This window comes from Balaenoptera borealis (assembly GCF_965194805.1).
Source record: "Balaenoptera borealis genome assembly, chromosome: 1".
NCBI lineage: Eukaryota > Metazoa > Chordata > Mammalia > Artiodactyla > Balaenopteridae > Balaenoptera > Balaenoptera borealis.
The window spans coordinates 140855965-140868646 of record NC_138860.1 but is presented as its reverse complement, the minus strand read 5'-3'; the positions used below and the strand labels follow the sequence as shown (position 1 = coordinate 140868646).

The 12682-nt window shown below is 34.4% G+C and overlaps 1 protein-coding gene across 7 annotated transcripts in view; it reads right to left on the bottom strand.

The window, feature by feature from the left end:
* DOCK7 (dedicator of cytokinesis 7) overlaps positions 1–12682 on the bottom strand; it is a 184726-nt gene that overhangs the window by 6158 nt on the left and 165886 nt on the right. For 5 of the 7 annotated variants that reach the window (XM_082356245.1, XM_082356247.1, XM_082356243.1 and 2 more), the window contains 5 exons: positions 7255–7380; positions 5594–5683; positions 5244–5480; positions 4746–4889; positions 3440–3546 (listed from right to left, as the gene is read on the bottom strand). In XM_082356245.1, coding sequence (XP_082212371.1) covers positions 3440–3546; positions 4746–4889; positions 5244–5480; positions 5594–5683; positions 7255–7380 — 704 coding nt within the window. Of the gene's footprint in view, positions 1–3439; positions 3547–4745; positions 4890–5243; positions 5481–5593; positions 5684–7254; positions 7390–12682 lie in introns of all 7 variants that reach the window. The other 2 variants (XM_082356246.1, XM_082356248.1) reach the window with 1 other exon arrangement.

The window sequence follows — 12682 nt, the reverse complement described above, 5'->3', positions numbered from 1 at the left end:
CCATCAACAGAAGAATGAATAAATCATGGCACATCCATACAATGAAACATATAAAATAAATAAAGCAAAATTTATTATAGCAATATCTCACAAACATTAAAAATAGCAAGTCACAGAAGAATATGTACACTCCATTTATATAAAGTTAAAAAACATGCAAAATTAAATAGTGTATTAAGGGATATATTCATTTATGATAAAACTATGAAAACAATGAGGAAAATGACAACTATGAAATTCATGTAGTGGTTACCTCTGAAGGAAGGGAGGGTGATAATATCAGAAAAGGGCATGTGAGGAGGGATCTCTCAAAGCAATGATAATGCTCTTTTTCGTAAAAGCTGGGTGGTAAGTACATGACTTTTTTCTCCCTATTCTTTAATAGCAAATGTTATAAATACTATTTTGAATCTACTCAAGATTTAATGAAAACAAGTTTTAAAAGATAAGCCCCAAAATATAAAGAGTAAATACAAGAAAAAGTGTTTACTGTTTTTAGGAATAAAAGAATGCAAACTGAAGTACCATTTAAACTGATTAACAAGAGACACCCTATTTAAATGGCATTACTTAAAGTAAGGTGTACTGTGACTAGCATTCTTGGCACTGTTAATATTTAGAACCTTTTTGGAATAGACTACATATTAGGGGCCACTAAAAATGTTCATGTACTTTGGCTCAGTCATCTCATGCTTAATATTTTAATTCAACAAAAAAGATACATTTGTTAACTATACCACACTTAAATTCAACATAAATTCAGACATTTGATGAGATAATATAACTATTAGAATAACAGTTTTAACTTTAATTGAAAAATAAGAATTTAAGATAATAGGTATAACTGAGCTATGGTAAAATATATATGCGTATTGGCATAAAAGTATATACACAAAAAAATTAAAAAGGCAGTATTGGCTATGACTTGTAAGGTTTATGTCATGTAGTTTGTTTTGTTTTTTGCCTTTTTGTAATTTAAAAGGAGAAAACCTTCTCTGTGGTAACCCTTAAGGAGACCTGCAGACTACAGGACTTCATTACCCTATAGTAAATATACACAAAGAGGAGGACATTTGTTTTAGTATCGTAGTCATGGTAAAAATTCCAAAACAATAGCAAGAAAATAAGCATCTATTATTAAATGTCTATGACCTAAAGAAGTATGTATTGTTTCAAGATCATCTGGCTCACAAGCACAGCAGGGATATTTTGGTTCTTATTTGAAACCTCCCAAATAATAAAATTAATGCTAGAAATCAGTCAATTTTTTTTTTAATTTTTATTGGAGTATAGTTGATTTACAATGTTGTGTTAGTTTCAGGTGTACAGCAAAGGGAATCAGTTATGCATATACATATATCGACTCTATTTTAGATTCTTTTCCCATATAGGCCACTACAGAGTATTGAGTAGAGTTCTTTGTGCTATACAGTAGGTCCTTATTAGTTATCTGTTTTATATAACAGTAGTATGTATATGTCATTCCCAATAGAAGTCAGTCAATTCTACAAGTACAAAGCAGCTTTCTTTCTTTTACTACGGCAGCTCATCTATACCATACATTAGGAGCTATGTTTCCTATAACCAAACCTATAAGGTTGTCTAGCTCAATAATCAGATTATAAAATCCCAGACTTCCAATGAAGCTATCTGAAGTTTTTAAAAGACATTTACCATGTTCACGCAGGAGAAACTGACAGAAATTCATGACAGCTATTGCAGTGAGAATAAGGAAAATACTGTCTCAAGAGACTTGAACAAGTTAGCATGCCTCATATTTTCCTGACGACAAAACTGATATAAAGTAAAATTATGTCTACCCCAATAAACCCTTTCAATGAATGATTTGATAAGGGAAACCATAGTTCATAATTTGATAAGAGAAACCGTAATAGGGAGTCAAAGACTGGATTCTGACTATGGTTCTGATGCTGCTTTGTTAAGTGACAAGTCATTTACTTAATGGTACACAAGGCCCGTACAATCTAATTCCAACCTACTTTCCCAGTGTTTGACTACTTGTTTTCATCGATTGCACAGTTCCAGCTCCACTAAACTATTCATTTTTCTCAGAACAGATTCTGAACTTTGCTCATGCTGGTTTTTTTGTTTGTTTTTAGTATACCCTTCCCCCTCTTTTCTGCCTGAAAAACTAATATTCATCCTTCGAGGTTCATATATAATGTTAATTCCTGTGTGAAATCTTCCTTGACATCATCAAATAAAATTATCATTCCCTCTTTTGTGCTCATAGTGTTAGTAAAGCAGGAATCAGTATCAAGTTGATGACTATTTTCCCCTACTGTTTCAAAATTTAGTATTTACTGAATACCTATTTATTACATGCCAAGTATTATTTGTGAAGAAAAGAGTTAACAGCAGGCCTGAGCCTGCTATCCTTAGGTCCTATTTGCAAGGCTGGCCCTTGGTTACTGTCTGGGAATTTGGATTTGGGAAGGGTTCCTATCATACCCAGAAGATAAGAGTGGCTCACTGTGCCTGAACTATTTATACAAACACTATAGTTTCTGCTAAATACCTGCTTTCCTTTTGGGAGTCTGGAATTTTGGTACCTGTCAGGGAAAAGGTGCCTACATGACCAGCCTCCAATAAAAATCCTGGTTGGCACTTGAGTCTCTACTGACCTTCCCTGGTAAACAACATTTCACACATGCTGCCACAACTCTTTGCTGAAACGATTAGCACCTCCTATGTGGCTGCACTGGGAGAGGACCCTTTGAAGCCTATACCTGGTTTCCTCTAGACTTCACCCCCTGTGCCTTTTCCCTTTGCTGATTTTACTTTGCACTCTTTTACTGTAACAAATCATAACCAGGTCTACAACTATATGCTGAGTCCTGTGAGTCCTCCTCGCAAATCATCAAAACTGGGGGTGTTCTTGGGGACCCTGACACCCATGTATTATTTCACCTAATTTGCACAACCTCCCTGTGTGAGGTAAATATTATTATCCTTACTTCATACATTAGAAAACTGAGGATCATAATGATTAAGTGACCTGGAAAAGAGACATAAAATGATAAGGATAAAATCTGAATGTAAATTTTTTGCTTTCAAGTTTGCTGCTTGTATATTTTCTGAGGGAAGGGAAACAGAAACTCTCACATTGAATGTTCACAATAAATAACGGCTTTCAAGTTAACAAGTTAAATGTTAAACTAATAATAGTTTCAAGTTAAAAAAATTTCCTGAGTCTAGGCTTTTCTAATCTTTAAAATTTAAAACATGGCATTATATACAGTATTGGGGGGCGGGGATATATATACACATAAGGAATAGTAAGTTATACACAGACAACCTCTCATTGTGAACCATTTTCCTATAGTTTCTCTTTTCAATAGTCCCTGAAGACTCTCACATCAAACTGTGTATTGGACAGTCTCAATTTGAATATCTTTACGTAGGAAACCTTGAATACCTTTTAGTAAAATCTTTGAAGCAGAGTCGCAATTTATTATGATGTCTGAAGAGCTTTGGGTCACTGGGTATTTCAGACAGGAAAACCTGGGCAACTTCCAAAGGCCCCTGTAAAGTAAGAAAACAAAAAGTGTGCTTTTGTTTTTTATATATTCACAGAGATAGAATTTGCCAAAGCCATTTTTCTTAGCACCGAACCAGCTGCATTTAAGCTTGATACATATATGTCTATGCCTATATTAAAACTTTTCAGAGATGGATTCTGACAATACATTTTTAGTTTTTCCTAATGTCAAAGCTATATTCTTGCCCACAGCAATTAACTTATTAGTTCATTTTTCAAAGAGAAAGAGTAGGAGCTAAAGGACTGACTCCTGTATTCATTAATGTATTCTGCCTTATATTTTTTATATTCTTTAATTTATCCTAGATGTAAAAGTTGTCAGGCTACTGACAATCAGTTGTGAGTTCACTGATTATTAGACACTTGATTTTACTAAAACAGCTTCCCTCAGCATTCCAAATGTGTTCTTAATACTACGAATTAAAGGTGATCTTTTGTAAGTTATGTCATTTGGAAGTAAAACCTCCAAATCACGTATACTTTTAGGCGGTAAAGGTCTTAAAATCTTTATTTCAGTTTTGGTAGGGCATTTTTTGGCTTCATTTCTTTAACCCAAAAAAAGGTAAGATATATTACATGAAATCTTACTTGAAGCTTTTTTGGATTTTCCCTTACCTTGGACTATTCACTAATCATCAGCAAAAGAAGCTGAATGAACCCATTACAAGGAGATAATGGGGATGGCTTCTAATCTGCATATGACAAAACAACAATATCTTGTGTACGTACATCATTAAAATTTTCAAAATGGTTTCACATTACTTATTTACTATTCTCAGCTCACTGTGAAGGAGACCTGGAGCAGATAACATCAGGGAGTATCTAAGAGAGTAGATACACACACATGCGTGTAACATGTAGCTCTGAAAATGAGCCCTTCTTTTTAGATCACATTCTTTCAGTACAAGCTTTTAAAGGAAAGGCCATTTTGGTGAAATCTATCCCTTCTTAATAGAATGTTTCAGAACAGATAGAAAAACAGGCAGTATAGAAGTCAGGTGTGAAAATTTTTCAATAATTGAGATTATACTAAAAATTTTGTTTTTCAGTTTAACTTTTGCAACTACTTCTAACATTTTCACTTGCTTTGACACTTATTTGTGATCTCTGTAAAATATAATAATGAAATCATTCAAAATTCCATTTATAACTTAAATCGCACAGTATTAGCAAATGCTCCAACCTGATTCACTGTTGTGCCTACAGATCCCTGTAGTACCATCTGAAGCATTTTGGGGTCTGCTGGATCCTGATGTGTTGCAAATGCCAACTCCTGCGTTTTTTTCTGCATGTCTTCAATAGCAACTTCAATTGGTGTTAAGATGATCTGGGTCAAATAACATCTATTAGGTCAGTGTATTGATTGAAAAATATTTAGTGAGCTTTACATACAATCAATTAAAATAAGAAAAAAGTGGTGACCAATTGTAAACTATTATCTAATAATAAAATTCCAAAATTTGGATCACTAAATGAAAGGAAAAAAAATCAACCTTTTAAAGCATAAGCTAAGGGTGAATTAGGGACTTAGAAAAGACGCTGAAAATTAATGACTTAAAAATGGGTAAAGTTCTAGTATGTTACCACGTGAGGAATGATACACAATGCTATATCCACATTGTTTTCACATGGCTCCAATGTATTTGCTCCACTAATTCTATTTCCCTATTTGGAGACTTACCTCCTCTTTGTGAGTGACATTGACCCTTGTCTTAATATAAGGAAAGGCATGAGAAGTAGTCAGAATGGTCTTCCGTTTGAATTGTTCATGAAGTTCCCCATGGGCACGACCATCTAAAGTGAAGGGTGTACAGTACATGAAACGACGAAGATTATAATTTTTGTCAAAATATGTGATTCTGTCCTTCATCTCATATGTGTCAAAGTATGGCTCCACGTAGGTAATCTGAATATATGCCTGGGAAAGGAAAAAGTCCTTCATTTTCATTGTGAAATCATCGTTCAGTCTTTCCCCCAAAAAATCAGTCTCAAAGATATACCTATGTGTCATTACAGTCTAATCAACCATACCTTGTTAGGATCTAATTTACACTTGTCTACAGGATTAGAATCCTTGATTACTTCAACCACATCCTCTCCAAATCTTTCTCCATAAAATCCCTAAAATAAGAAAAAGAAATCTTTCACATGAAGTTAACAGTAGTAGAAAACAGAGGAGGTCTCTGAGGGAGACTCCTGAGCAAAAGCAGGCCATTTAGTAAGTTCTTGTACAACCATGTCAATAATTACAAAATAATAATTATTTGCATTCACAAAAGTTAAATTTAGCCTATCAAATTAGCATGGCCTTAGTCCATACTTATTTGATATTATTCCCATTTACTCATTTTAAATAACACAAAATACAAAAAAAAAAAAAAATTTCACCACTGAAAATACAGGATTCCACAAGAGGTCCTCAAAAAAAACCAAAAAGGGAATAGAAAGCAGAGACAAAAGAAACTCATTATACTTGAAGTATAGGATATTAACTTTTATTGAGTTTGATGTAGCCTAATTTCTTGCAGTCAATGAGCAACCATTCATTTTTCTGAATGATTAATGTAATGTTCGAGAATTTTCAAATAAAAGCATTGACTTGTTGAAGTTTTGTAAAAGTTCAGATTTTGAAAAGGTAACCCTGGGTCAAGAATGTACTGACTTTTCCATATGACACTGAGTAGCAGCATGGGCAAAGGATGGAGCTATTCAAAAGGAAAAATTAAATCTCAGTCCTCAAAGGAGAACAGCCACTCCTCCCTCTAAGATAATTTTTATGACTAAGTTTGGGAAATACTGTCTCAACATTTCCCAAGACTTACTTAATAGGCTCTTGAAAAACAAGAAGTCCAGCTTAAACCAATTTATGGAAGTTGAGCCCTGTGAAATCATCAATAAGAATACAACATTGAGAAATTAACATCAGCTGAGAATAAAAACTAGCCTAGAGCACTACTTCTCAAACTCTTATGTCTATACAAATCATCCGGGGATCTTGTTAAAATGCAGATTTTGATTCAGACGGTCTGGGGTAAGGTCTGAGATTCTGCATTTCAAACAATCTCCCAGGTGATGTCAATAAAGATTCTGCCCATGGACCACACTTGGAGAACCAAGAAGAGAAAAAAGTTGGAAAGGATAACTATAGCAGAAAAGATTGGTTAGTTTCATAAACATTAAAATTATTTATTGTAAAAATTAAGTAGCTGCATAAAGGTTAAGGGATTCTAAGCAGTGTTTTTAAAGTAAAATTTCAATCTTTTAAGTTCTAAAGATTATCTCACTGGGAATCAGTTATGCCAAAAAGATAATGCACTTGGGTCAGAAATACCTTGGGGTTCTAATTCTAGTTCCATGCTTATTAATACCTTATACCTTTTTCAAAATGTGGATAATACTATACATTTCTCCACAAATCACAGTAATTCTGAAAGATATAGGATTTCTAAAATATGTGTGAAAATAGACCCTCAAAAAAAAATCAAGTTAATAATATTATTTTACTGTTGCCATAAAGGATTTGAAAAATTCAAAAGACTATTACTGTACCTATCAAAAATCCTTATACTCTAAAGGAGTATTTTATTTGGCAGGATCTGGCTTATTAAATGATTAGATCTGGATCTGAAAGTCTATTCACCACAGAAAATACAAATTAAAGATGACATTTTGTGAACCACCACAGCATTCACCTCCAATCTGTGAGATATCTCGGCAAGTTTGGTTATTGCAGGCTCCTTGTAAACAAATTCCTGTTCATCCAAATCCCCGAACTTGGTTCCATAAAAACCAACACGAAAATAGGTGCCAAACATCCGCTTACCATCCTAGGTGTAGGAAAATAAAGAAACTTTAATACAAAGTCTTTTTGTTTTACACATTTTGTTTAGATTGCTATAGTATAAAATTCTCAAAACACTGCAAACGTTTTAATTCAAAACTACAGTATTTTATTATTTCTCAAATGAAAATAAAAGCAAAGTAATCTTTCTTTTTTTCATTATTTCTAACAAATAACATTGTGCAATTAGGGCTTTTACCGAATCATATATGGCATATGTTTTTCAGGGACTGTACCAAGTGATGTCCTCACATAGGTCTATGTTTTTTATGTCCATACAATTGAGATAAATTAACTCATTTTCCTTATTGCAAGAAAAGTTGCTTGGTATAAAACAAACTGTTTTAATTATCCTGAAATTAGAGCATACTAAAGTTAAATTTAAAAACAACACTAATATTTTTAGTTACCATTAGCCTTTATATTATCCCTTTACATATATTAAATGAGATCATAAAAGTTAGGAGCCAAGTATAGCACCTGGCACAGAGCAGACGGTCAGTAAGTGTCAAGACCATCCAGAAGCACTGAAGCAAAATATTTACAATTAGTATCCCTCTGGTGATAAAAATATTGATATGTGGAAGAGTAACTAAAAATGGAATTGAAAGAAAAAAATGTATAAATGAAAGATAAAAAGAAAAAAAATTTGAGAAGAGTTGGTTTTCTAAAGTTCCCAAACCACCCACTGCATACATTAACCACACATTCATCCCAAGTACAATGTGCACTAAGGTCACCTCAACTCTTACACAGCACATTTGAAAACAAATTCCCTCAATAAAGATAAAATACTTGGAAGCTTTCTATGCAATTCTTACAATTTAGATACAAAGATGTTTCAGAAGGATTTTGGGGTAGCGCCCATATACACAGCCACACGAGTGTTTATATATCTCTGAATTCTCTTTAAGTAAGTTTGATACTTATTTTTCCTATATTGACTTCTTACTGCAAAGGCAAAAGGGTATGTAAAATAAGTTACAATTGAAACAGATAATAAAGCAAAATGGGAAATTCTAATCCTCAATTTACCAGCCTTATAATAATAATTAAAAAAATACAGTGACTAAAAATATCCCCACATTTTTGTCCAGAAGAAATACAGTTTTAAAGAAAAATGTCTTTGAGCTAAAGAAACTTGAGGTTGCTAGTAAAAATTTTTTTCAGTCTGTTAAATTTTTCAAAATTTAACAGACATAAAAATTAACTGATTTCTATAGCAAATGAAATCTCTCTAGAGATTCAATGTATTCAATGAATTTGACTGAAATGTATTCAATCAAAATTTTGATTAAAACCATCAATAAGCCAATGGAACAATATAATAATAGCAAATTCTGATATAATCAAGAAATGAAGACCCCACTACCTGGAAAATAAAAAAGGCATTTGAGAAAATTAACAATTTGTGATCGTTTTTTTCCAAAAATGCCATAAATGTACGTATTTATTTATTTTTTAAAACCACAAATATTAAAATATTGTTATTCTGGCTGTATTCCTCTCAGAGTGTTCCAATTTAAAACCCTATTCTAAATCTTCAATATTATGATCTTTTAAATATTTGAAGACTGCTATCAGAACTTGTTTCCCTTAAACCTTCCAGTTCTCAATCATCTTCATATGATAGGAATTACTATGCTGTTTTCATTTTATTAGTTTTTCAATGCCACCTTTTAAAGTGTGGTATCCCAGAAATAAACACAATATTGCTGATGTGATCTGATCAGTGTAGAGATCAGTGGGCTCACTGCCTCCCTGGATGTTGACTTAAATTTTATTAATGCAGCTTAAAACGGAACTAGTTACTGAGCAGCCATTTTAAACTCTTTTTATTTACTTTCTCATACTGACATTCAGTTCAAGGAAAAAAAATTATTGAGTGCTTATAATGTGTTAGCCACTGTTCATCCTCAGGAATAGGAAAATAAAAATAAATAAGACTTAGCTCCCCAAGAGGGTAAAAAATGTATTCAAATAATTACAATACAAAAGGTTATATGCTATAATAAAAAGTGTATTGAGAAAGGAAAGATAAATCCTGTTGGAGCCAGGCCACAAAAGAGGTGACACACAGGCAGGATTCTACAACTTAAAAGAATGGCTAAGTGGATGTGGGAGGGAAGGAAAGGATATTCCAGAGGCAGTGGGGGGGGGGGGGCGGGAAATGGAGGGATGGGAAGGAAAAAAAGATAAAAAGTCATTAAACAGAATGTATATGAGGAAAACCATTCATCCATTCACATATTTATTGAACGCCTACTATGTGTCAGCAAACTGTTCTAGACATTGGTGATAAATCAGTGAACAAAACAGAGTGGTCAGGGCAGGTGTCACAAAAAGGTGACATCTGAGCAAAGATGTGAAGGAGGTGTGAGAGTTATTCATGTGGATCTTCTGGGGGAAGTGCATTCCAGGCAGAGGAAAGAGCCAGTGCAAAGGTCCTAGGACAGAAGCCTACCTCATGTGTTTGAAGAATAGGAAGGTGGCCAGAGTGGCTGAAGCAGAGTGTGCAAGAGGGAGAAGATCAGCGGAGATAAGATCAGAGAGGAGTTACTGGAATTGAAAATGAATGTGTGTGTAGTGGCATGGGGGAGGGAACAGTGATTAAATTTACTTTCAACTTACAAAGAGTTCTCTAGTGTAAAACCATTGACTCTATCATGTTCATGAACGACTAATCATATAGCTGTACCTTCAAGAAAAACATCACTTCATCTTATTTCCTCTTCAGAGTTTCGGACCACAGGATGATACCCATTTTTCCTTTGAATTAAAAAAAAGTACACTTTCCTACAATCTAGCCTATATTTTTCTAGCATTACCTTCCTTTAATGTCATGAATTCTTTCTGAACTTCACATCATTCCCACACTCCAATTTATTCTTCCTTAGCAGTTCTACTTACTGGGTCCACCATCTTGTATTTGATGAAACTATGTCCCAGACAAGGAAATCCATCTAGTCATCTATCCATGTCTCTAGTGGGTGAAATTGCTTATGACAAATTATCTTAAGTCTTTTCTAGTTTTGTTATCTTTATTTAGCAGGAAACATTCAGTTGGGCTAGTTGTATATTTCCACAATGACATCACTTCTAAAACTTCTTTCATCTTCACCCATAGCTCTCCATTATGCTTCTGACTCCATGTTGGATCTTTTACTTTAACCTTTGCTTTTTGTTGCTTTTGTTATTATAATCATACATAATGGCCTGCCTCAAGGAACCCTGACCCTGTGCATGAATGTTAAACTAAAGTGCCTCTGTTCAGCTCACAGAGAGACAATCTGACCCTGCCCACCTGTGAACAGCTGCAGAAAAGTAGAAATTAACACATGCCCTCCCTGATGCTGGCCAAGCCAGGAGATATTTTGCAAAACTAATGGCCTTTTCACTTTACTTCATAACCTCCTCTCCCTCTCTGTTCTATAAAAGAAACTGGCATCCAGACCCTGATAAGATGGTTTTTGGGGACACAGGTCCACCATCTTCTCTGTCTGCCGGCTTTCCAAATAAAGTCGCTATTCCTTGCCTCAACACCTCGTCTCCCGATTTACTGGCCTGTTGTGTGGCGAGCAGAGCGAGCTTGGACTTGGTAACACCTCCTTCAAGTTAACTGATTGCCAGATAGGCACACCAGTATTTCACACAGTGGTAATCTCCTTCTCTTCTATTAGATTTATTCCTCTTAAAGAACATATACTTTTATCAGTTTATTTAATCACAGATCTCGACCTGGGAACATAACACCTCTTAGATTTCACAGCTAAATTGTGTTAAGATTTCAAGTAACAGTAATGATAATAATGATGACGATGATATAATAACAACAATAAAAATAATAATCTCCAACATTTTTAAAGTACTTACTATGTGCTAGACACTGGTTATCCACTTTACATGAGTTATGTCAATTCTTATCACGACTACGAGATACCATTATTTTTACCCTCTTTTTATAGATGAGGAAAAGTAACTTGCCCGAGGTCGTACTGCTAGTCAGCGGCAGAGCTGAGAGTTAAATCCCAATATATCTGACACCTGAGTCCAAGCTCTTAATTAAGCTATTTAATCCCCATATTCTATATATTGGTATACAAACACTAGAACATAAGTATGATCTCTGAACCATCTTTTGCTTCTCTGATGCTTTCCTTGAGAACTTTTGAGAACTTCCTTGAGTAACTGTTTGAGGATTACTGGGTATCTCCCTCCCTATGTTTTGTCTTCCTCTATATTACAACGCTGTCCTCTACGGTAATTGTTACTGCATGTTTGCATCTCCTTCCTGTAAACTTCAGTATGAAAATTAGGTTGGTGGTTTACCTACCAGATATATTCTTCTGATATATCCTACTGCATTTCTTATCAGAAGTTCAATTTTAACCATTATATGTTCCAGTCCAGAAAAAAACAAATCATGTCCAGTATCATCTACAAAGTAAATGTTTGCTGTCTGTATCTTTTTCTCATCGAAAGTAACATAAAGGGCAAACCTAATCAGTGGCCCAGCATCGTCCAGGTGCTCAGTCATGGGTCTATACCAATTATTAGGGAGTCACCAACTATCAGAAAGTACCTCCTCACAGAGAAGTTCTTCTCACTTTCCCTAATTTCCTTAACTTTCTTCATATCTAACTTCACCGCTTCACCTTTCCTGAGGTAAACACTCATGGATGTTTTATACCTACACTGGTCTAGTTTCTTCTTTAGAGTGTCACATTTTTCCACTCAACTACTTGTTGTAAAAGTACTTGTTTTGACTATGCTCCTGGAACTTTTTTTCATGCGCTTCTTTCAGCCCCCCACTGCCCAATCACCTATTAAAATTTGCTGTTTCTCATTCTGCTCTTTTACTGGCTTGGATGAGTTAATTTATCTCACGCAGCTTTAGCATGGATTAAAGCTTATAAAATTCAACAGAAGCCACTGCACCAGAACTATGGCTAGTATTTCTCAGCATATAAAAACCAAAATATTGGATGGACATGAATATGGACATATTCATGTCCATCCAATACAACAAGAGTTATGATACAGTTATTTTGCATGCTTCAATCTCATAAATTAGGGTACCCCACTTTTCTTTAGTGACTTAGTAGAGAGAATGCAGCTTAAAAAAGCTAAGCCCACCTTCTCAAGCCTTTCTGGAGACTATAATATACGCCTACTAGGGTGGTGATATTTCCCCTAGGATGGTGAAATATGTTATAATCTTTTAAGGAAAAAAAATGGAGACAGTATTATGTTATCAATGGTTGGGGAATGATTGTTCT